At 35.1% G+C, this 26,253-nt stretch overlaps 1 protein-coding gene across 4 annotated transcripts in view; it reads left to right on the top strand.

The window, feature by feature from the left end:
- Positions 1-939: 939 nt before the first annotated feature.
- LOC145306322 (uncharacterized) overlaps positions 940-26,253 on the top strand; it is a 228,818-nt gene continuing 203,504 nt past the window's right edge. For all 4 annotated transcript variants that reach the window (XR_013874950.1, XR_013874951.1, XR_013874952.1 and 1 more), the window contains exons 1-5: positions 940-1,417; positions 14,782-15,011; positions 16,978-17,022; positions 17,748-17,852; positions 18,373-18,437. Coding sequence is in view for 1 of the 4 variants with exons in the window: in XM_080148405.1 (XP_080004531.1) it covers positions 1,220-1,417; positions 14,782-15,011; positions 16,978-17,022; positions 17,748-17,852; positions 18,373-18,437 (643 nt within the window). In the remaining 3 variants the exon portion in view is untranslated. The remainder of the gene's footprint in view (positions 1,418-14,781; positions 15,012-16,977; positions 17,023-17,747; positions 17,853-18,372; positions 18,438-26,253) is intronic.

Raw genomic sequence — 26,253 nt, 5'->3', positions numbered from 1 at the left:
CCCCCCACCCCCCCTGGAACGATTAAGGTGTTGCAAGGGTCCCGACTGTTAAGGGTTAAGTTGAGTGTAGAAACGTGCTGACCAGTAATCGTAATCTAAAGTAATTTATCATCGTTTTCGGAAATCTCTCACAATATCCACTTATTCAATATCCATTAGAGTACTTGCACTAGAGAGATAGGAAACAATAGACTGCATATTACACTAGACCCTAAAGTTTTAAATCAATGTTTTCTTATTCGTTGCCTGGTTAACTTTGTGACTTTAATGAATTTGATTAGTTGATTTATAAATTTGAGTGTTTAAACGTTTCAACCTCTAATTCTAATCTACAGATAGTAACTTTGTGTATCATTATTGGGAATGGACATCAATTCATCGGCCTTTGTCTTGCCCCTTTAGATCCACAAATGAAATACCTGAAAGAATTTTTTTCGTGGGAGCTATAAAATGATTCAAATAGCTATGTTAATTCTAGATTAGTTAAATGACAAACTACAGCAATTTTTGCTCGAAAAGGGATCGAGTATATAAACTGAACAATTGTTTGCATTGAAAGAACTTTCTTACCGCTGCATGGACTTTTTAGGATCTCAAATTTTTCTGTTACCTAGTTTTAACACATTCTTTCATTTGTTAGCTCAGATAATTAGAGTATCTATTACATTTACATTGACTGGTTAAATTTAAATCTACTTCACCAAAACAAATTTTGCTGAAGGGTCTATCTAGTTTACGTAATATATAGATTGCATTAATTTATCGTCAATTATCTTATCCCCCAAGATCTCTGATGAAACATCGCTGCGTTTTTAAAAACCTTTGTCTCTTGTCCTGTATGCGCGCATACAATTACGCAATCGCTCTCTCTCCTAACTCTTGTAATTTCCCCATTTCTAAAATTCAAATCTCACTCGCTTGCAAGCGGTCAAAGTGAGCGGATTGACCAAAGTACAAATTCCCTCAAATTACTTTGAGAGAAAAAAATACATATTAAGTGAATCTAAAAGAAAAAATGTTAAGAAGCGGCGCCGGGGACGTATTGAACATTTTCTAGCGATAATGGCCTCGAAAGACAATTACACAAAAATGTGCGAAATGTAAAACTAGAAAATCTTCGAAAAATCAGCCCCCCTCCCCCCTTACCCTTTGCAAACCTTACCCTTCTCCATCTTGAAAGCGTGTCTGCTAGCGTGCTTTTTTCTTGTAAAAAGCCGGCATGGAAGAATACAAGCTTCACACACCATCTTATTACCTGAACAAGAGCAGCTCAAAGAAAACAGCGTCTGCTGTTAGTGGCGGTGAAGATCCGAAAAGTTTACCTGGCGTAAGTGACCAAGCGGATGCTTTTGGTGCAAATGTGAAGGTTGATACGGCATGTTTGGATAAAGAGGTTGAAAGCTACTTTACAGCCCAGGTTTGAATTTAGTTTTAGTGGCGTAACTACTCTTATCACTTGGTACGTACTTCAATCTAACGGTCTTTGGAAATTTTTTAATACGTTGCATATCAAGGGGGAGGTAGGTTGTGATAAAATTCCGTGTAAAGGTGTGAGTTTTAAGGCTTAAAAACGGTAGTAGAAGAATAATATTCATTTAATATGTGTATTCCTCATTGAAAAGAACTACAGACAAATTTTTTAAAAAGTTAACATAAATTTTATCGTTCTTTTACTGTTTTAAGTCTTAAAACTCACACATCTACGGAATTTTAGCACAACCTACCTCCCTCTTTATCAATAACTAATTATAATAATCTACAATAAATTATTGTTCGTTCTAACCTACCACTATTTTATATTAGTACACCCCCTAGAAGCCTCTAGGGGCAATTCAGGTAGGAGGGGGAAAAGTCGACCTCATCCCATTTGAAATTTGTGTTAAAAAAAGTTTTTAAAAATATTTTTTGGGGGGAGGAGGGTGAAGACACCCTCCTAAAAAATAGTTTAAAACATTCCTAGGACCTATAAGAAGCTTCACTGTAAAGGATAACAATATAGGTTAAGCGGCTAGCGAGATCCTTCGGGACAGACAAAAACGCTTACTACTTTATATAATAGGATATCTAGTGTTTCAATAACATTTTAAAAAGACTTGGTTATTTAGTTATTTATTTGAGAATGACTATTGAACATAATTATCCTTGTTAAAATTTAAAATAATTTAATGAAGTTTTATTAAGTAATTAAATGTTACCATAAAGTCAAACAAACGTAAACCTTATTAAGAATTAATGGCTAAAAGTAAATATTAATATTTCGTGTTTTTTTTTAAATAAAGTCTCGTGGAAAAAGCCTATAATTTAGGGAAAGCTTAGTTTTGGTCCTTGGCAAGTTTATTGTAGAAATAGAATAAACATTTAAAAAGTTATTTAATTCATTTAAAAGAGCTTTGGGGGAGAAGGGGATTTGACTGAAAGTTTTAAGACTACATTTGAATCATATAAAAAAAACAAGCACAATTACATCCAATTGTAACGAAGGCGTTCATAATGATAAGCGAATCTATAGACATTCATTAGGAGAGAGAAAAAAACGAAGGTTATTTTAGTTGAGTTAAAATTATGGATTAGTTATATCCTATTATATAAAGTAGTAAGCTTTTTTTGTCTGTATCGAAGGATCTCGCTAACCGCTGAACCGATTGGGTTCTCCTTAACAGGGTAGCTTCTCATAGGTCCCGGGAAGGTTTATAACTTTTTTAGGGGAGGGTACCACGACCCTCCCAAGAGAAATCGCCCCTAGAAAAAATCTCAACCCCCCCCCCAAAAATTAACTTTTTCTTTTAAAATCTAAAATAAGAATTTCAAATTCGATTACCCTCTCCTCAAGTGCCCCTAGAGACCTCTAGGGGCGTAGCCGCTAGTAAACGAATAAAGTGCTGCGTTACAGACACAAGAAAGGACAGACAGACACTATCATATATAGAGTAGCTTTGCCACTAAGAATACTCAAGAATTTGCTGTGATTTTTTTATACACTCGCAGATTCACCTGTGTTTATTTCTCCCCTCTAAATTGTTACTTAAAATTTTACACTGGGGTGAAGATTCTTGAATAAATTTTAACCCTCTTTAATCATTATATAAGTAACAGGATGTCTTTTTTTGCCGTTTTCTGTCTATAGCTTTATATCCCGCCTGGCCGGTATATTTTATCATTTACAGTGAAGATTTTTATAGGTCTAGGAAAGGTTATAACTATTTTGAGGGATTGTACTTCCAGCCTAACAAGAAAAATCGTCCCTGGATAAAATATCCGTCCAAAAAAATATCTTTTTACTTCTTTTTCTAACGGTCTTGTGTACTATTTAAGGAAAGGGTGGATAAAATTCTTGATATTTTTTATTTTTCATGAAATGAATGAAGAAAAACTACAAACTGATTATGTTAAAATCTTTTGATTATTTTTATTTATTGTTGCAAAGTTTTTTTTCTAAATGTAAAGTTATTAGTTATTGCTGATTAATGAAATTCTATAAATTGATTGACTTGAATGTGATTGATTATTAAAAGTACACTCCATGCTTTTAAAAATTAATAATATGGGCATAAATTAAAATAATAAAGAAAACAGTTGTTTTTGTATAAGATCATTTCATAATTTGAAATTTGTCTACATAAAAAAGTATTTCTAATGTAGATTTATTTTTTTTCACATGCTTGAATTATTCATAAATGTAAATTAATCTCCAAAAAAAGAATTATTATATTCCTTCTTTACTTAACCTTTTAAAATGTACATTTAAAATAAATTTTACCAAAAAAACAAGAATTTGTCTAGCATTCTTTTTTCTACTATCAGATAAAAAATGTAGTAGAGTGTCCTTTTAAAGTTATTAGGGAATAACATAGAAAATAACCTTGACATTATTTCTGTTAATTCAAATATTTATGACAAATTTATTAATTTCATATCTTACAAATTTTTGTGATTAGTTCGAATGCCAGTAAACATATATATTGATCTAACTCCCCTTGAAAATAGCCTAAATCCTGATTTATTAAGCTAAAAACTAAAAGAGAATCTTACTGATTGTAAACTCTTTCCACACACCTAAAAAGCAAGACCATTAAAAATGACAATCTTCTCCTAATACATTTATTTTTACTGAAGCTTTTAATTGTGGCTATAAAAATGACGTCATATTGGCCTAACATTAGTCAATTAAAATGTGTACTGGCCTGCCTTTAGTAATTTAGTCTGTGTATCGGCCTATCATTGGTCATTTGTATTGTATGACGTCATTTTTACAGGCTTCTTTTGTACTGTAAAGTTTGAAAACTTTTAGAATCTATACCCTGCAAACGTCAGGTAAAAAGGGGAATTTGATGCAATAGATTGCCACATACAAATTAACACACGCTTAATCTACTGAAAAACTTTAGTACAATAAAAAATCATTTTTAAGGTAAAATATAGGTATCTTACGGATTGATTAATGGACGATAAATCAATGTAGAAAAAGAAATTGTTGGTGAAAAAGTTTAAACACTGTTACTTTTGACAATCCAAGCAAGATTTAATATTACACAACCAAAAAATTAGTATAAGAAGATGTCAACTAAATCTTGAGGGGATCTTGGATAAAATAGCCTCGGAATAATAGCCTCCGACAAAATAGCCTCAGGACAAAATAGCCTCTAGGACATTTACTTAAGAAAAATAGCCTCAACTGTTAATACATAGGTGGTTTAGAAAATCTTGGATTTAAAAAAGTAGATTGTATATTTTTTTTACAATTCTTAATATTTGGGGCCGGTGGCAATACCGTCTATTGTTCTCATTCTCGCCCCTTGATAAAACAAAATAAGTAAATGTATTATTATGGGGTTTGGGATCACTTTCAATTTTTGGCGGGTGTAAAATTCCTTTCCCCCCACCACCCTCCCCCCTTTGACATCTATGAGAAATTGTACAAATAAATCAATGGAATTTATAGTAATCCCACATTTAAATATTCAAAACTTAGAAGATAAATTTTGTTTAAATAGCTTATTTCAAAATTATTTTCAATTTTGTTTTCGTATTTTGAATCTTTCCAATAAATCTTAATGAATAATATTTGTTTTATTTGAAATTAGAATACAATTCGATGTAAATATTTCGCAAAATAGATTAAATACAGGATATATATTGTTTAATATCGACGTATTTGGGCTATATTTTAGAGATGCTTCGCTCGCTTATTACATGTTGCTTAATTTTCATATGAATCGCCATTTAGAAATCAAGCCAATAGGATAATTTTAACATGTAAAGATAGATCTTTTAGGTCAACAGGTTTGAAATGGACATAAGCCGCTCATAGAGTTGTTATGCTATCAAAATAAGGCCTAATTGTTACAAGAATCATCTTTTAAGAGTTTAAAATGAATAAGAGCTATATGATACGGATGGCGGGCCTACCCAAAAATGTAAAAAAGCTTTGCTGTTAAAAAGCACTAACATTTGCTAATACTGAAATTACATAGGGAGAAAATATGCCTAACTCATTCTATTCAAAGACATGGCTAAGATTTATAAAAAAAAATATATATATATTTATTGCGGTAAAATAAATCAACAAACCTTTCTTCAACACAATATTTATTAGATAAAAACCTAGATAAAGCTGGTCTACCTAACCTAAAGAATCGAACAAACAAATGAAAAACTACTCCCCAATATAATCTCCCCTTATTTTCAATTAATTTATAATATAAGGATGGATTTTCATTGCTCGATAAGGAACTTTCAGGTAAATTGCCCATGCTTCATGCTGTTTATATTATTCCCTTAGTTAACCTTCTCATATTTTATGTAGATACTCAGGAATATAATCAATTTGATTTTAATTAAAATATAAATTTTTTTTTTCAGCCGTCTCTAAATCTCTCTCTTTAATTTTCAACTAGCGGATACGCCTCTAGAGGCCTCTTGGTGCTATAGAGTCGGGGTAGGGGAAGTTAATCCATCCCCCCATTTTAATTTTTGATTAAAAGAAATTTTCAACTAGAGGCCTCTTGGTGCTATAGAGTCGGGGTAGGGGAAGTTAATACATCCCCCCATTTTAATTTTTGATTAAAAAGAAATTTTTTGGGCGGAAATATCATTTTTTCCTAGGAGCTATTTCTCTTCACAGGGTGGCAGTACTCTTAAAAATAGTTAAGAACCTTCTCTGGGCCTATGAAAAGCTTCACTATAAAAAAGAACCATATCGGTCCAGTATTTAGCGAGATTTTGATGCATATTGACAGACACCCTGTTACTTTTTTATAAAGATTTAGAGAGATTTTCCTATTATTATTTCTTTACTAATTTATACTTTTCTTATTCTATAAATTTTTGTTATCGTCCTTGTGTGGCAATACCTTTATTCCTGAATTCACTCCTTATTTTCTCCTGTATTTTAATTCCCTTTTTTCTATTTAAGAAGTCAAAGTGCTGTCTTGTTTATTTAAAAAGTGTAGGGTTGATAGCGAGAACAAGAATCATTTATTACATAGAAATCATTTTTTATAAAAGTAACATCATAATTGTCTGTTTGTCACTTGTGTGTAGCGAAGGATCTTGTTAAACTTTCTGTAGGTCCTTGGATGATATTTGGGGGGAGGATTTACCGCCATCCTTCCAAGATAATTCACCCATAGAAACAATATCCCCTCAAATTTTTTTTTTTTTCTTTCTTTTGTAAACTAAAATTAAAAGTGAATGATCTACTTTCCCTTATTCCCTTCATTCCCAAATCGCCCCCAAAGACCTTGAGGGGGTAATAACCAAATTATAATAAGTAAAATTTATTATATAAAGATAAAAAAAAGTTTAGAATATTATTTTTACTCCTATTCAATTTACTTTATTTGTTCTCCTAGATACTTTAAACTACTAAAGGCATAAAACAGTCAATTTTTTTTCTTTTTTTCCAGTTTACTATCAAATCTCTTTGGTAGCAACTTATTTACATTTGTAACAATTTCATTGATTATTGATTGAATTAGATTAATTACTGAAGAGCTTTGCTCCTAGTTTAGAAAAAAAAGTCGTCAGAGTTACGCATGTGTTTTACATATTTAAAGCTTAAAAATCTTGCAATATCCATAAATCTTTAGTTTGGCCATGTTGTATACCGCTATTTGAAGTTAGCAAAGTTACTCTATAGTTACACTGCGAATTTGAAAAGAAAAAAAGTTGACCCTCAAAATTTCACCTTTAAGTGATACTTTTCTAATAGTTTATAGTCCACTAAGTCGTAAGCAGTAAGAATTTAAATCCATTAAGTCCCTTCTAACGAGATATTGGCAACTTTTTGCACACATTTTCGCAAACGGCAATTATTTCCTTTATTTGAAGTTTTGGATAATAACATTTTCACAAAAGTTTTCAGTATTAATCATTTAAGATCCATTGTTCAGAAAAAATAACTGAAAAAATGTGTTTACATGCAAAATAAGCTTAAAATCTATAATTTTAAAAATTTGCGATTTAATAGTAAAAAAGAATATTTTTTGCTTTTTGATAGCCTGAATGTGTTTAATTTTGTTTTTTTATATAATCTATTCTTTGAAAAGACATGCATATTCTTTCAGATATGAAAAAAATTTTAAAAATCAAAAATCGGAATTAATCAAAATTTATTTATAGCCTTTGAAAAATACTTTTGATATTTTTAACCTATATAATCAATAAAATCAATGAAAAATAAAAAAGTTTTATAAAACAAACTTTTGGAAAAGGTTTAAGATAACTTCATAAAATTAGCATTTAAGTAGGATATTTTTCTTGTCTATTTTAAAAATGCAAATTAAACATAGTTAACGAATATTTAATTAGCAAGAATAGTAATAAAATATTTCAATAACTACTTAAACCTTTTTGTGGCTATGTTATTTATTTAAACAGAAATTCTATTTTGTCAGAATTATAAAAATAATGAAATATTTTCAAACAAGATTGCAAAATAAACGTAATTTTATCAAACTTCCTCATAGTTTTTAGAAGATATTGTTGTAAAATATTAATTATCAAAATAAAATCTTTAATTTACAATGTTTAAAACACCTAAAAGTAAATTCTAAGCAAAATTAGATTTATTCTCTAGATTTAGAGTAGCTGCGCTACTTAAAAAACATGTAGTATTGAATCCTATCAGCTGATCAAAAATCAATAGTCATAAATTGGTGGTTTACAGATATCTAAACATATATATACCTTACAGATTTATTTTTAAGATGGAATGTAAATTATATTATACGAGATGTCATTTAGTCAAATTTTAAACAAAATAATTTTCATTAATTCATTAACAAAAAATAATGTTATAAATTTAAACTCACAAAGAGACTATTGTGTATTTTAATATTATGTTCTGTCTGCAATCTAATTCAAAACAAACTCTTTCTCTCATTCAAGTCAGGGATGATTTTAGTACCAAAAAAAATAAAACAAATTGAAATACTTTTGATTTAATTTGATATTATCTTACAATATTTTTTTTATATAATTTAAGAAATATATTAATGATAGTTTTACCTGTCACCCTTATAAGGAAATTAAAATTAATATTCGAAATTTTCAAATTCATTTTATGCTCAAGAAGGAACGAGAAGGAATTGAATCTCAACATTAACTTGTTATTTTGCTTGTATATTTATCATATTTCTTTACAGTTTATTGGTAAAGTTTGGTAATACTTTATTTCGAGTCTATGCCATTGTGAGTTCACTATATCTGTACGTTTCTTGGTCCGTCACTCCGTAACCCTATTTGAGATTTATTTCCTGTATAATCTTGGTCCGTCAGTCTGTCGGTTATGCTTCAAAAGACATAATTTCTTATTCTTTTAAAAAGATTTCGTGATTTGCAATGAATATTACTCTTTAATATTTAAGCTATCATAATTTAGAGATTATCTATAATACAAAGTAGCTTGATGTCTGTCCGTCTGTCCCTTAAGATCACGGTAACCACTGAACCGATCGGATTCTACTCATTAGGGAATATACCTAATGGTCCTGTGGTGGTTTTAGGCTATTTTCTTTGGCGTGGGACACCCCCAACTCCCCCAAAAATAAAAAAATCCCCCTCATTTTTTTTTGATGATGCAGTTGATTACCTCTTGGCAAAGCCCCTAGAGGCTAGGGGCAAAGCCTCTAGTTATTTATAATTTTATATAGGTAATAACTTTGAAAAATCTACAAAGCTATGAAAAATCTTCATGAAAATAAATTTACTGGTGAATTTGTGATAACTTGAATCAAATAGGAAAATGATTCTTAAAAAAGTCTCCCTATACATTTCTATAACATCTTACATCTTAGGTAAAAGAAAACTTATGTTTATTTAAATTATTTACAAACCCGATTTATTTCTGCTGTATGAAAGTAGTTTTAAATCGTGATGAAAAAACGTTTATAGTATATATTAGCCAAGTAATATAATTATTTATTATGACACATAAACTTAAAGGGATTAGCGCAAAACAGGAGCTAATCCTATATTTTTATTTTCCTTTCTGCGGAAAACTGTTCTAGGAAGTATCCATCGTGTTATATTTTTAGAGGTTTTTAACATTTGGACCCCCCTCCCTCCCCCAAACACATACACAAGTAATGTTTTTGTCTAATTCAACTTTATTAGTAGCGAAGCTACTCTATAATTCACTTTGTCCGTCAGTCAGTCCGTCAGTCAGTCCGTCAGTCAGTCAGTCAGTCCGTAACGCTATGGGGGAAATGGGATTTACTCAGCTCCTATAAAAGATAGAATGCTGAAATTTTTTGACAACATTCCCATCATTAAGGAGCACATTAAGGAACATCATTGGCATTCGGACCGATTTTAGGCTATTTTTATATTTTTTACATTTTTCTCCATATCTTCAGTGTTTATGGTCCGATTTTCAAAATTTTTTCAGTTACAGATATCAAAATTAAATTTACCGTCGTTTAAAGGAATAACCATGAAGACCAGACTGCCTTTTTAGCAGGTTTTAGGCTATTTTTATATTTTTCACATTTTTCTCCATATCTTCAGTGTTTATGGTCTGATTTTCAAATTTTTTTCAGTTATAGATATCAAAATTAAATTTCCCGTCTTTTAAAGAAGACAACCATGACGGCCAGACTGCCTTTTCAGCAGGTTTTAGGCTGTTTTTTTTATATTTTTAACATTTTTCTCCATATCTTCAGTGTTTATAGTCCGATTTTCAAAATTTTTTCAGTTGTAGATATCAAAATTAAATTTCCCGTCTTTAAAGGAAATAACCATGACGGCCAGACTGCCTTTTTGGCAGGTTTTAGGCTATTTATAAATATATTTAACACTTTTTTCCATATCTTCAGTGTATATGGTCCGATTTTCCAAATTTTTAAAGTTTATAAGGATTTAAAAATTAAATTTTTTGTCGTTTCAAGAAAACAACCATGGCGGCCAGACTGCCTTTTATCAGGTTTTTGGCTATTTTTATATGTTTTACATATTTCCCCATATCTTTGTTTATTTGATGCAATTTTCAAACTTTTATGGGATATCAGTATCAAAATAATTTTTCCCATTGTTATGAGCATCTTTAATATAATTTACTTTGACCATCGTCATCATGCATAATAAAACAAGGTTTCATGTTTATTTTATCCAATAAATCTATTCTTGATTTTAGTAAAAACCTTTTAAATCTACCTGTACGTATTACCATCGACGATTTTTTGTGCTTCGCTACTTATGGATGTTGTCATCCTTGTTACTTATTAAAACACATAAAACATATTCGAGAGATCTTAGGACAGACAACATACATACATTTTAGAAATTAGATAATAATTTGGCTTTAAAATGGCTTTTAAAGACTTATAATTCATAGAGAAGCTTCAAACAGGAAGAATTTCAAAGTATATCTGTTTTACTTTTTTAGTTAGATAATTAGTTAAACATGTCTGTCTAGAATTTGAACACAGATAATTATTAGGGTTTTTAGGTGTAAACAATTTAATTCTAATTTTCTAATTAGTTTCATCTTATTATAGACAGCTTTCCGCAGATATTTAAATGAAAAATTATAAGATTAATTGACCAACAAAACTGGAATTATTTTTTCTATTATACGATGAGATACATGATTTTTAAGTATGTTTTAGAACCGCTTTTAATCCAACGGATATTTATCGGTTTCGAAGCCAAAATGGATTTTAAAAATAGTCCCATGGATATCTAAATGTATGTTATCCAAAATTTGCGTCTATCAATTGTATGCCTCATTTTCTGCTATGTCAAAATAATTGACTTTTATATCGATATGGCTACAGTAAAAAATGGTAATGGATGACATAATGTTCAAATTTCGATATATATTATTACAATAATAACTACATACTTATCGTAACATAACAACTACACCATTTTTAGGAGTATGAATAAAATATTTTTCTGTTTTTTTTAGGAAGAGGCTTATTTTTAACTTTAAATTTACCTTCTGTTAGTTAACTTTTCATAATATTCTACAATTATTATACAGATTCTTCATACGTGATTCGGTGTCCCTAGTCTGACAATTAAATTAACATATCTGTTAATTAGATAGTCTACGATAACATCTAAGTTTTTTTTATTCCAGTTAAAATTTAATTTTTGATCAGCTTAGCTACTTTTTAAGTAAACCTCCATATTTTTTTCACTCTGTATTATAACCCGCGACCGTGGCACTCGTCGTTGGGGAGGTGATTGGTTCAAATCTCGGTCCAACAACAAGTCATAACTAATGACGTTAAAAAAGGTTCCTACTGCTGCTATGTCAGGTGCGCGACATAAATAGTTAGAGTAGGGGGAATGCCTTGGCCCAAAACAGGCGCAACACACTACCATGCACAGTTAGGACTTCTCAGACAAAGGTCGTGCAATCAAAGGGTTGGTTGTCTGATGGGCAAATGGACGCTTTACACCGCAATCATAAGGCTTAGGGCTGACAACCCTATCCCACATCAATTGATTTAGCAGTACATACAGACAAACACACAGGTTATACATTCTGTTACTCTTGTATAAGGATCATCAATCACTGTTTGTATACTTCATTATCTGAACTTAGTTCAACTTCTATCTTTTCCTATCCCCCCTCTCTCTTTATTAATAACTAGCAGCTACGCCCCTAGAGGCCTCTAGGGGCACTTGAGGAGGGGAGAGTCGAATTTGATAACCCAATTTCTTATTTTAGATTTTAAACGAAAAAGTACAAAAAAAATTTCTTGGGGGGGAATTTTTCATTTTTTTAGGGGGTTTGGGAGTGTCCCATCACCCAAGGAAATAGTTATAAACCTTCCCGTGACCTATGAAAATCTACCCTGTTAAGGAGAACCCGATCGGTTCAGCGGTTAGCGAGATCCTTCGGTACAAACAAACACACAAACATACTAACACACAAACACCAAGACACACAAACATCCTGTTACTTTAGTATAAGGATTAATTAGTCCAGATTTGAAAAAGAGCATGTTGATATTTTTTCAACAATGACCACTAAATATAAAAGCCGTTTAATCTCAAAATGCTACCAATTTTGACAGGATAGCAAACTGTTGTCCATACTTTTTAAACACCAATATCAGAAAGAAAGAGAAACCGTTTCTGAGATATTTAAGAACATATACATTATACACATTCTATTACTTGATAAATGATGTATGAAAAGGGGGGAATTATTAACGCATTTTTTTGTGCTATCAAATACTTATTTTAATGTTCTGGAAGATTTCATTTCTACGGGGAGTTTTACTCAACCTTCATAAATTTCAAGCAAACACACAGGGAGTAGGGAATAGTTATTTCTCGCATCGTATTAGAGACAGTTTTCCACGATTATAAAAATATAAAATTTTAAGATTAAAACACCGAGGGCTGTAATACGAGGCTCTACATGAATTTTCAGTATGGTTGAGAACCGGTTCCAATTCAGCGGATATTTATCGGTTTCGAAGTCATACTGAAAATTTTATTCTAACACAGACAAGTACGATTATGGTTAAGGTTAGATATATGTTTGAAGAGCCCCACAGGAATAGTACCCCGTAATGCAGGGTTCGAGCCTTTCCCCTCGCATTTAATTAACCCATTAAAACCAAGGACTTTAACGGAAGGGACAATGAACGATAAATTAATAACAATTTTTATAGATCAAATAATTTTACATTTTGCAACCCAAAAAGATAAAAAAATGGCCCCAAAAATTTCTAAGCCGACAAATATTAGAATTAGTGTATACACTTTTCTTCCCACAGAAATTTACCGGCTTCTGAAGTCAGATTTGTACACATTATAGGTAATTGACGTATCCAAAAATCCCTGGGACAATATACATAAATTTGCAGTCATATGCTGATAGATGAGCAGAAAAGTATTTATACAAATAAGGAAAAAAAATATCTTAGTTTTTAAAAGCAAAGCTTTTCTATAAAAGGGGGGCGGTCCGTTTATAGTTTCGTCCGTCCGCCAAGGACAGTTAGCTCTCTTCGTTAATTTAAACAATTTAGAATTGTCCTATCGATTTCATACTTTGGCTGATAATTTCTGTAACAGTTAGGTACGATTTAGGTAGCGTTGCAACTCTATAAACGTTACCAGAAAGTCCGTACATCCATTTAAAACATGTTGATTTTTGACCCTTTTAACAACAATTTTTTATGTGTTTTACTTATTCTATTCATCTAATTTTTAGAATTATGATTCCTTGTTCATCAAGATATATTGTTATAAGCGAAGCATCTCTATAATCAAGTTCTAAAAGTGTAAGTATGACCTGTATTTAAGCAGTCTGGCAAAAAATTTACATTCAATTTTGTTGAGACTCATATATTTATACTATGCTTATTCAGTTCTGACACTCTACAAGTGTTAATGTTATTTTGTCCTACCGTTCTAGAGCTTCGCATTAATGGATGTTGTCATCCGTGTTATATTTTATTCAATGATATCAGTTGGCCGATAATTTGCAGTATTACATAAGCACCTAGGTAAAGGCAGAAAATATTTTGCAAACTGTAAAATATCTATCATTAAGACATATTTGCTTTTATGGGTTTATGCTAAGCTGTTCCACAAAATATTTCTCAATTTATTTTTTAGATATTTCCAAAAGTAGCTAGTTATCTACTCGTATTTCTGCCAATTAAGATCTTGAAACGGATGTGCTGATTTTCCAGAATTTTTAAGGAAGCTCATAAGTATTGCTTCTGGACAGGTTTTGGGCTATTCGTCCTGGAGGGATTTTCATCTTCTAACATAAATAAAGCTATAATCCTACCTAGTACCCAATCCATAAAAATGGTGTGTCCAGTTAGATTTTGAAAATGCTTTGTTTCGTTATAAGGATTACAAAGACCCTGTATACCGAAAAAGTATGCAATTTTTAAAAGCACAAGGTACAATAACATATCAAATAATGCTTCTGAAAGTTTAATTGATAATTGGTTTTTAAAATATTCACTTTTGGGGACTTCCAAGTTGAGGAGTGTAAATCTTAAAATCTGATAATTCAATTTTAAGATTAGGCTCCTGCCTAAAATAAAAAAAATCAACAATCAAGGTATAAAAAAAATGTTTCAGAATTTTTTTTAGCTCCCCCCGGAGCTAAGGCCGGGCTAAGCTTCCAGAAGCGTATCCGGATCTGGCCAAATATGGCGGCTTCACAACACTGCATAATACAATGTAGGAGGTGTATTTCCATATGATTATCATGAAAAAAATCCTTCTTTTCGGGTGAAGCAAAAGGCGATTTACATACTTGTTTTCAAAAGTTTAATTAATAATTTTTTATTTTAGGTGGCAGAGCCCAAAATCAGAGGTCAAACTCACCAAACATCTGTCCTTAAAACCAACCAAGAATTAAAAACACCAGATTCACGAAGGTTCGACCAACAGGCCTCAAAGCCGGTTTTACCAACAAGTACAAGTAAATTCAAAGTTGGGTCAGCGCGGAGCAAAAATGCGCCAGAATTAGAATCCTCAAGAAAACGGTTTTGCTCTGATGATAGGGAACAAGCGAGTTTAAGGTAATTTCATACTAGTGTTGAAAAATACCCAGATCCATCATCCATAAAAAACAATCTTTAACAAAACAGACAAAAGCAGACACGAACTTAAACATTAACCCTTTACAGTCGGGCCCCTTGCTGCACCTTAATCAGTCGGGGGGGGGGGGGGCGTTCAACGCCCCCCCTTATTATCTCAGTTCCTATTAGAGCTAGAGGGCTAAATTTTTTTGTGCAAGTCCCCTGTTTGATAATGAATTTCCGACCTTTTATAAGTCTAAGTCAATTTTCGCTTCCTTCACCCTTTTATTTAACAACCTTTGTTTTTAGGACCTTTTTTACTTAAAAATTTCAAACGGCTGTAATTTTCTTATTTTTGAAGCTAGAAGAAAATTTTTTTTCCAGAAAATGTTTATCTTTATGTAAATTTTACATTAGAAATATCAAAATATAAATTTCAGCGGCCGCAGCTGTACTTGGCAGCTGCCAGCCGCCGCAGTCGGCGGTCGGCGGGAAAACGGCGGCGGATCTTCATGAAATTTTAATACGTTATGTAGACATGTAAGAAAAGCTAAAGTTTAAAATTTGAAGTCTCTAAGTCAAAAATTGCGGCCACAGGAGCCTTTTAAAGATTTCTGGAGACCTGAAGGATCAGGACCTGCAGGATCATACCTGGAACCTGAAAGTGACTTGAACACCTGTATTTCATAAAAGGATGTACTACTAGAGGATATTTTAGTATTTTGGTATGATAAAATGCTTTGTTTTAGTCAAAAAAATATTTTTGCTCTTTACCTGGATGACCCTGCCAGGTTTGCTGGCATCCTGTGCCCGCCAGGATGGAGATATTCAAAAAATTCCAACTCTCAGTTATGTGTCATACCCATACTTAAAAAGTCAAGCAGATTGGGCTCTTCATCTTTCACACACAGAAAATGAGATAGAAAAAATCGGATGGGGGGGCGTTCAACGCCCCCCCCCCCCCGACCGTTAAGGGTTAACAATTATGTAAAGAAAGACAAAAGTCTGATAATCATAATTGGGGTAGTACATCAGTTTATCGCCCTTGGACTTATCCCGTTAGATCCCTGTAACAGTTGCACAAGTACTTTTATGAATTTTATATCAACATACAATTTTCTTGAGATAATGGATATAGAAAACGTGGATATTGTAAGAGGTTCTCACATACCCTGTTAAAAAATATAACAATACTCCTCCCTCCCCTTATAACTTTATCACATGCAACCCCTGACCATATGAGACATATTGTCCAATATCTGAGGACTATATTAGCAATCTGAATTGACGACAAAAAGTCACAATATGCACGTATTTTTTACCCATTCTTAAAGTTGGATATAATCAAGAATCTGCAACACTAAACTTTTTTCCAAATGTGAAAAGAAAAGAAATCAGAGAATGGAATAGTTTTTCTACAAAACTATCAAAAATATGCTTATATAAAAGTAACATAATGTCTTCCTGTCTGTCTGTGTGTATGTCAGTTTATTACGAAGGTTCTTGCTTTATAGTAAAGTAGCTTTTATGTATCGGGTAGGCTAATAACTATTTTGGGAGAGGCTAACTCAATTCAAATCTTTTTTGGGGTAAATAGGGGTGGCCTTTTGGGGGGGCCGGGGGGGGGGGGGGAGAGGTGTTCAGAATTTCACCTCCTGAAGAAAAAAAACAACATTTTTTTATTTAGCGGTTAACAGGATCTTATTAGACAGACTAACTGACATTTTCTATGTTGAACTATATATTTTACAGATTTTAAATAAATTTCACACTCATGTGATTGTAACTATTTCACAGAATAGCAATTGATTTGGTTGGGATGGGATGGGTTGAGTTGCGATCTTTAATTTTTAATAATAATGTGTTTTAAGTAAGATTTAGCAATGGCTATGTACTTGGGGGCTGATCTAGAGGGTGTTTTGCTAATTATTTGTTTCTCATAATAATTATTCTGTATTGTAATCAGGCCAGACTCACTCGGAATATCAACAAGTCAACTAAATCAGGAAAGTTAGATACACAAATAGATTACTGTGTAGTGGACGCACGTGCAGCTATGGAGAAGCACAATTTTGAAAGTTTTTGGTGACCATTAAGCATCTTTACTCTCCATTTGGAAATTCAATTTATTTCTAGCTTTGTCCGTTCTTTTTATTTTATTCGTCGGCTTCTCTTTAAGTGTCTAAGCACAGAACAACCCTCTAAAATGGAAAATAAATGTTTGTGTTTACTTTTAGATTAGGTTAGGTTATATTGATCACTGGAAAGCAATACAGGTATAGGCTCTGCTGCAGTGTTAGTGCATCAATAAAAATCACCAATAATAGTTATTTCTCGCATCGTATTATAAACGGCTTTCCGCAGATATAAAATGTACTATTATAAGATTAAAACCATTAACTATGTCTAGCATTGTATTTTATCCAGATTTCTACGAATATAAAAATGTACAATCATAAGATAAAAACCAGTTTTTTTAGCCTGTGCCTTCGGCACCTCAGGTTGAAACCGGTTTTAGTCTTATAATTGTACATTCTATATCCGTGGAAAGCTGTTTATAATACGATGCGAGAAATAAGTATTCTACTTTTTAATATGAAGTTATCAACAAATCATATAATGCTTTGTAAAACTCGTCGTAAAAAATATTTTCAAATCAAAGATCTTCTGGAGATGTTAGAAAATTACTCTTCCTAAACCACAGTGTTTTATTTGAGTACCAAACTTCCAGGAAAGAACTGCAACACATGGTCAAGATTCTAGAAGAACTCTAAGCCCGAAAGGATCGGAGCTTGATTCAAGAAAAACTTTAAGCCCGGAAGAAAAATTACAGTTTTACAGGTTTTTTGTTCAGTAGATTTCAAAATTTCCCTGGAGGACCCCATATTCCAAAAGTCCTTGCTTCTAATATTTCAACAGTTTAATTATTAGGTATAATAATAATGATTTTCTAAACCTTATAATACTAATTGTCATTTTCGATTGTTGTTTATTTATTCACGAAACCTAGAAAATACAAATTATTAAACCTTTTGAGATCTTAACACATAAAAGGTCTTTTTAAAAAACAAACAAACCTTAAACTGTGTTAAGAAATAGTATAGATTACAGGTCCTTATAAAAAAGTAACATGATGACTTTCTGTAGGTTAAGATCTTTAGAGCTTAACTGCTAGACCAATATGGTTCTCCTTCACAGTGGAACTTTTTTTATAGATCCAGGGAAGATATATAACTATTTTGGAGGGTATCCACACCCTCCCAAGATAAATAATTTCTGAAAAATATCCCTCCACCAACGCTGTATCCGCTTGTAATATAGCTAGTCATACCTATTTATAGAGTATAGTTAATATATTAAGGAGTTGCTGTATATGTTCTGACTGGTCTTGGAAAGATATCTTTAACATCCACTCTCAGGGCAAAGGTAGGTTTTTTTTTTCTTTAGTGACGTCACTTGATCACACAACTTATGAACATTCATTCGGAATCGCCGAGAGATCTCAATGAATAAGACAATTGATGATAAATTAATGTATATCCCCAATGATTGTAAACAATATTACACCTTCTATAGATTATTATTTTGATTGAAAAGTTTGGAGGACCTCATAATTTCTGCTAATAATGGATGTTTTTAAGTTAATGTTTTAGGATGTATAAAACTCATTTTATGTACGTTTAAAATCTATTTGTTATTTGTAACATCCAATTGCAATGTTAAAAAAAAATAAGTAAAATGTAAAGTATTTTTAAATTTACAATGTAATTTGCGCATCTTAGAAATGTGCTTTCATTGATTTAGTAAACAAGAATAAAAAAATACATAACATTAATTTTTGATTATTATATTAACTTCTGTGCTATTCTAGGATAATATTATAGTCTTACAATCGACTATGTCAGTTTTATAACAATTAGATAATTCTATAATTTCATAACATATAAATAAAAACAACCTAACCGTCCCTGACTTGCAGACAAAACTTATAAGAAAGCTTCGCTTAAAAAAAAGAACAACTTGGCCAATTTGAAAGAATTTGGTGTTCTGTAAAAATTAACAAGAATACATTCGTCCATATATATTATACTTACAAAAATAAAGCTTTTAATTATACAATAAACAATGATGACAACATCCATAAGTAGCGAAGCACAAAAATTGTAGATGGGAATACGTACAGGTAGATTTTAAAGGTTTTTACTAGGGTTGGGCCGGATACTTTTTTGGCCGGATACCGGATACCGGATATCCGACTGATTTCAAATGCCGGATATCCGGTAACCGGCCGAATATCCGGCCAACGCCGGATATCCGGCAAATATCCGGTTATCCGGCCAAATTACCGGATATCCGGCCGGATAACCGGCCAAATTACCAGATATTAAAGAAGTAAAAAAAAAATTTCTTCAGAAATCTTATATAAATTTACATAAAGTTAAACTTATTCAGAAAAAGTGTTCTTCTAGCTTCAATAATAAGAAAATTAGAGCCATTTAAGATTTTAAAAAGAAGAGATTTTTGGTGCAAAGTATAAAAAATTATAGAGCCGGATATCCGGCCGGATAGTTTCAATATCCGGTAACCGGCCGGATATTGAAAATGGCCGGATATCCGGCCGGATAGCCGGCCACAGCGGATATCCGGCCCAACCCTAGTTTTTACTAAAATCAAGAATAGATTTATTGGATAAAATAAATATGAAACCTTGTTTTATTTTGTATGATGACGATGGTCAAAGTAAATTATATTAAAGATGCTCATAACAATGGGAAAAATTATTTTGATACTGATATCCCATAAAAGTTTAAAAAATTGGATCAAAATAATCAAAGATCTTGGGAAATATGTAAAACATATAAAAATAGCCAAAAACCTGATAAAAGGCAGTCTGGCCGCCATGGTTGTTTTCTTAAAACGACAAAAAAATTAATTTTTAAATCCTTAAAAACTTTAAAAATTTGGAAAATCGGACCATATACACTGAAGATATGGAAAAAAGTGTTAAATATATTTATAAATAGCCTAAAACCTGCCAAAAAGGCAGTCTGGCCGTCATGGTTATTTCCTTTAAAGACGGGAAAATTAATTTTGATATCTACAACTGAAAAAAATTTTGAAAATCGGACTATAAACACTGAAGATATGGAGAAAAATGTTAAAAATATAAAAAAAACAGCCTAAAACCTGCTGAAAAGGCAGTCTGGCCGTCATGGTTCAATTCAATTCAAATTTAATTTTGATATCTATAACTGAAAAAATTTTGAAAATCGGACCATACACTGAAGATATGGAGAAAAATGTGAAAAAATATAAAAATAGCCTAAAATCTGCTAAAAAGGCAGTCTGGCCTTCATGATTGTTTCTTTAAACGACAGGAAATTTAATTTTGATATCTGTAACTGAAAAATTTTTGAAAATCGGACCATAAACACTGAAGATATGGAGAAAAATGTGAAAAATATAAAAATAGCCTAAAACCTGCTAAAAATCGGTCCGACCGCAAATGATGTTTTAAAGTCAATTGTGCTTCTTAATAATGGGAATGTTGTCAAAAAAATTCAGCATTCTATCTTTTATAGGAGCGGAGTAAATCCCATTTCCCCCATAGCGTTACGGACTGACTGACTGACGGACGGACGGACGGACGGACAAAGTGAATTATAGAGTAGCTTCGCTACTAAAAAGATAAAGACTAAAGGAAGCGGGACAAAGTGTCACAAAAATCAGCCATGTGACCTCATAAAAAAAAGGGGAAGATGAGAGAAGAATTGGGAAAGAAAACCCCTAAAAAAGTGATGGATAAACCCTTTTTTATGACGTTATATGGCTGATTTTTCCAGACACTTTGTCCCGCTACAGACTAGAGTACAAAAACCAGGATGGGATAGGATATTGAGTTGTAAATTATACTGGTATCCAAAGTTATTTTTTTTAGATTCTTCATGCAAAATCCATTGCTTTCCAAATATTGGATACTTATAACAAATCTTGACCTATTAGTTTAAACTAGAAGTTTCCAAACTATTTAAACAATGATTTTAAAGGGGGAAGTAAGTGTATTATCATTGGTAGGGATGGTTATTAATTTATGGTTCATTGTCGTATCCCTTAAGATAACTGTTAAAAAAAATTTAATTCAGTTTTATTATAGTGAATAATATTAGTTTTTATCTCCCCCCATCATAAAAATTTTATTTTCACGCCATCCACCCCTAATAAAGTTATTAGTAAATACATTAGACGCATTGAAAAGATTATTTTCCTTGGTGTTACAGGAACAGAAAATAAAATACAAAACTATAAAGGGGAGCCAAGTTCTCTAAAACATCTTTTGCATATGAAAAATTTAAAGTACAGATCAAAGATCGAGATTGATTAAACTGTATCTGCCCACAATGTTAAAGAAAACATTTAAGTAATAGAAAAAGATCATTAGATTAATCAAGAAATAAGCTTCTTAACTTAAAATTTCTTAGAAAAAAGAAACAAACAAATGAACATCTAATCTTTTTATGAATCATGGGAATATTCATAAAATATATTTCTTTTATATTAACCTAAAAATCAGATTTACTGTTTGACGTTCGGACTGACAGATATTTGAAATTATGTGGTATTCGGCAACTCTGGGCCATGCAGAAACCAAGACATTATAGTGATGCTACGCACCCAGCTAAATCCTGTTATTCTACAATTGTAAAGCCACCTGCAAATATGTCAGATAACGGTATTGATTTCATCTCTCAGTTGTCCTGCAAGTGGAGGGAGGGGTGTTACCCCTCCCTCTCCCTTCTTAAGCACCGGAACCTTCCCCTTCAACCACCAAGTTATCAGCACCACCTCAGCCCTGAGGATAAAGGATCTAAGCCTTCCCTCACCCGATAGAATCACCCCCCACACAGACTGTTGTTGTCACAGTAATCATCAAACCTTCCCTTTTAGTACCCAGACCTACCACTCAACCCCTCTATGCTTATCTACCTATTGTGCTGTTCCATGGGCTATCCTGCCTCCCCCGGACAGGGATAGCCATCTACCTAACCATTGCAACTATCTATGTTTTACTTGTATGATTTACCTTTAACTATCTTTATTCCTAATCCATATGTATTTATATTATGTTGTACAACTTTAGTAAACCTTAGACCCTGAATAAAGGAACAACTGAATAGACTCTGTTTATTATTTAGTGATTGCTAGAGAAGCGTAGCTTCTCTATAATATATGTGTCTACGTCTGTTCGCACTGCCGTAGTCATTTGAACTCTGGTGTCTGCCATTTAACCTAGGCGGATACCACAACTTTTGGTGACAGCTGTGTGAGATTACGGCAAACCACAAGTGTAGAGCAGACGCGCAGCTGAGGCTAAGGTACTCCCAGCAGTGAAACTGGCAAAACTGACACAAGCAACCTGAATTACCCACCCTGGATAGCAAGGTCTAACTCTGTATCCGGCAGTTGTGGAAGCGAAACCTAGCGAAAGACCACTAAGTGTGGTGGAACCCGAGCTGCGGAGAGTAGCGAAATCGGACGAGAGACTGCGGAGAGCAGCGAAACTTGACGGAGAACCGCGAGAAGCGCCGACATCTAACGGAGGATTGAGCGCTCAAGGGCTGAAACAGGCCTGCGGACGGGCTGAAACAGGCCAAATAAGTGTAAACGGCTGAAAATAGGCCAACATTTACTGCAAGAGATAGCAGGATCCGAACCAGCGGCGCTGCAGGAAGGGACATTCCCTGCCGCCACCAGCCGGATTCGGATACACGGCGCTGCAGGACGGGACATTCCCTGCCGCCGACAGGCTGAAACAAGCCAAATAGCTGCGAGCTGTGAGCGAAAATACGAGTGTAGTGTACCAAGCAGAAGAAAAACTACGTTAACTCCAAGTATCCTGAGAGGCTACAGCGCAGCCACCCATCTAGAAAAACAGATATTATATCACATTTTAGGGATTACCACCCTAGTGTGAAAGCTGAACAATAGATTTATGGGCAAGGCTTGGTAAACAAATTTGTTGTGTATTGTGATAAAGCCAAAAATAGAACAGGCTTGGTAAGCAAATTTGTTGTGTATTGTGATAAAGCCAAAAATAGAACCTAGATGTAATATAACAATGCATTGATAAACAATCTGACCCCCAAGCCTTCAGCACAACAAATACACCCCTTATCCCAATGGAAGGGGAGGGGCCCACCATCAATTGAAGCAAATACAATTGAGGTGACATAACAATAAGCTCAGGATTAAGGAAAAGGCACAATTACCTCACCACCCAGTTACTTCAAACCTACAGCACCCCCCTCCCCATAGGGGGGAACGGACGGTTTTACCCCGTCCCCTCACGCGCTCCCCCTCCTACCCACACTTGAATAAGTCCGCCCACGGTGTGGAGATAGCGACCGGGAGAACAGAGCGCCATTTACGGGTCGCGCAGCAGAGCTTGGGACGCACAAAAAATTCAATGGAAAAAAAGAGATCAAGCGGACCAATGAGAGAGCAGATTGAGGGATAGAGGCGCGTTTTACCTGTGTGCACACTCTGACGGCACGTAGGCGCGTTGCAAGAAAAGGGGATTTCACACACACACACACACACAGGAGAGGGGGCCACTCTATAGCATACAACAGAGATATTTTTTTAGAAGAAAAACTTGCAAGCTCCTCCCTCCCTATCTACAGTGTGATAAGGAAAACTAAATCAGTTCCTTAGACCAGCTCAGACCCTCAACATCTTCCTAGCTCTGCCAACCCTACTTCAAAGCTGAGTGGCTAGTGAACAAAATATATGTATATATAAATACCTAAGTGTTAACAACTCAATACTAAGTTGTGCAGCAACCAAGTGATAAATAGTGTTGTTTTTTTTTGTATCATGGTTGCAAGTAAGTGAATACTAACCTCACCATACAACACTGGAGACTGATATGGTAACTTAACGAAAGTACGCCCACCCTGTGGAAATAGCCTGACTTGATGCCCCACACTGGGCAGTGGTGGTGTGTACCTTGACCATAGACCCTCATAGTTGTGAACTATATACAGAGGAAGCGTGATTTTTTGGAGCAAGGAGGAAAGCTAGCTAGCTCTGCGGATATCCCTATACACGTATATATATATGGGAGTGTAGCCATATATAGATAGCCTACATATCCATATATCTACTAGCGGATACGCTCCTAGAGACATCTATGGACACCTAACATATTCCCTTTTATCTCTAAGCTAAGATCCGCTGGTTATCACAGAAATCAAGAGCTATACTGGAAAGGAGAACAACTCAGGCTCAACAGTTAAACAAGACGCTGGCACCAACAGACCAACCCCCTGCTAATTATCATGGGGACACTCCAGCCACCGAAACTCTTGAGCCAGGAGGACAGAGCCTACGGCTACGTGGACTACCACCCTAATTACACAGCTATAGTATCTATAATAGGGGTGAGCCGGCTCGAGCCTCTTTGCGGCGCGGCTACTCTACTCTGCTCCTATATCTACAAGATGAGAAATTGTCAGCCCCTAGCCCGACGTGCGGCAATAGAAGACATTCCTGATTGGGCATTAACTGTGTGCCTAGGCATGCTGCTGGCACTGTGGTGGACAGAAGCCTTCATTTGGATCATAACCACCAACATCTGCTTCTTCATACAAGGTGCTGCTTCTGTTATTACTTTGGCCTACTGTGTTGAGTACAGTGAACATAAAACACATGCCAGGTCACAGACCCCTGGTCCCTGAGATGCCCTTGTCTGGAAGGGTGACTGAATGTCCGCTGCACAGCTCCTGTACAGTTGGTGCTCAACGCACGAGAAATGGAGATACTGGACTGGGGATTGTTGAACCTGTATGTGTCCTCCCGGGAGTGTTGAACGATGCGACTGAGCCCAATGAGAAGGTGACAAGCTTCAGAGACTTAGTGGCCAGCCCCAAGATGGGCACTACCACCAGAACTGAGACTCCAAAGGGGCCCAGCCCTAGGGCCAGTACTACCTGTGTCTGGGGTGGAAAGGTCCTCCCTGGCGCTGGCCTCACCAACCTGGAGGATGGGGAGCTGTCCCAGTGGAATAGGCTCTTCACCCAGATGCCCGACGCGTACCTGGGGGTGGGGGAGCCGCCACCCAAGCCTCCCTGGGAGCCCCCAGGCATGGAACGACTGGGGACTGGCCTAAGGATGGAGAATGGTGACCTGCTGCAGTGGAAGGCCTTACCCAGCATGGAGGGAGCAGGGTTGACCAGCAGCAGTGAGGCTGTTCCCCCACACTCCAAGACCAGATGCCTCTACTCTGTTGAACCACTGCACATGACCCAGCCAAGTCCCCCCATGCTGCTGAAGATGGAGGCCCACCAGGATGCAGAGCTCCAGCTAGGGAAGTCAATAAGAAGGCCACCCCCTGCCAAAACCAGAATCACCGCAGGGGCTCCCCACCAGCAGCTGACAGAGCCTGGCAGGGACGCAATACCAGCTGGCAACTCTGGCCTAACTCAGGTGGCTACCAACAGCCCGCTGGCAGTCCAGAACCCAGTTCAGGCTACCATCAGTATGGCATCTTCTGGGCCTTGCCGGTTCAACTGTGGGTACCTGTCCACACACTGGCCACAGATACCCCCCAGAGATCATAGCCCCCCTTCCGACTGGCACCACCAACGGCCTTTGCTACCAACTACCTGGAGTAACTGGAGGCAGGATCCCTCATGTGGAGAAGCACCTGCAGAAGCTAAGGCCGAGGCTGGCCTCGCCACCCAGGAGAGGAGAGCCGCTGTTGGATGGAAGGGACCTGTGTGTATGGGGAGGAGGCTGAATGTAACCAAGGAGCCACCACAAGCAGCCCAGCACTGCCTGATCCCTAGTAGGGGAGACCCTGTTTGTCAGCTGGTGCCCCAACTGGAGGATGAGAGACCCGGCAGGTTGATACACCCTGGGGAAGCCAGACTGATGGGACCCAGCTGGACGAAGGAGCGCTGCTGCTTCAACGGCCACACAGCCGCCAAGTGTAGAACCGGTTGGGACCAGGCAATGAAGAAACACCAGGCAGCCCAACAACCTGCATACAACCAGTCTGACACCCAGGTCTACCTGGAGGGAGATGCCCAGCCGTCACCCCAACCAGCTGCCGCCGCTGGGGCCGCGGCTACCCAGGAGTCTGTGTCTCAGATTGGGACCATAGTGGCCAGGATCAACGTGCTGGGAGGAGCGGCTGAACCCAACCGGGTTGGCCTGGACTTCAGCCTCAACCACATGGGAC

The sequence above is a fragment of the Acartia tonsa genome, chromosome 14 (assembly GCF_053477335.1).
Source record: "Acartia tonsa isolate MP-2025a chromosome 14, ASM5347733v1, whole genome shotgun sequence".
Classification (NCBI taxonomy): Eukaryota; Metazoa; Arthropoda; class Copepoda; order Calanoida; family Acartiidae; genus Acartia; species Acartia tonsa.
The sequence above is the reverse complement of the archived record's forward strand: the minus strand, read 5'-3'. Positions and strand labels throughout refer to the sequence as shown.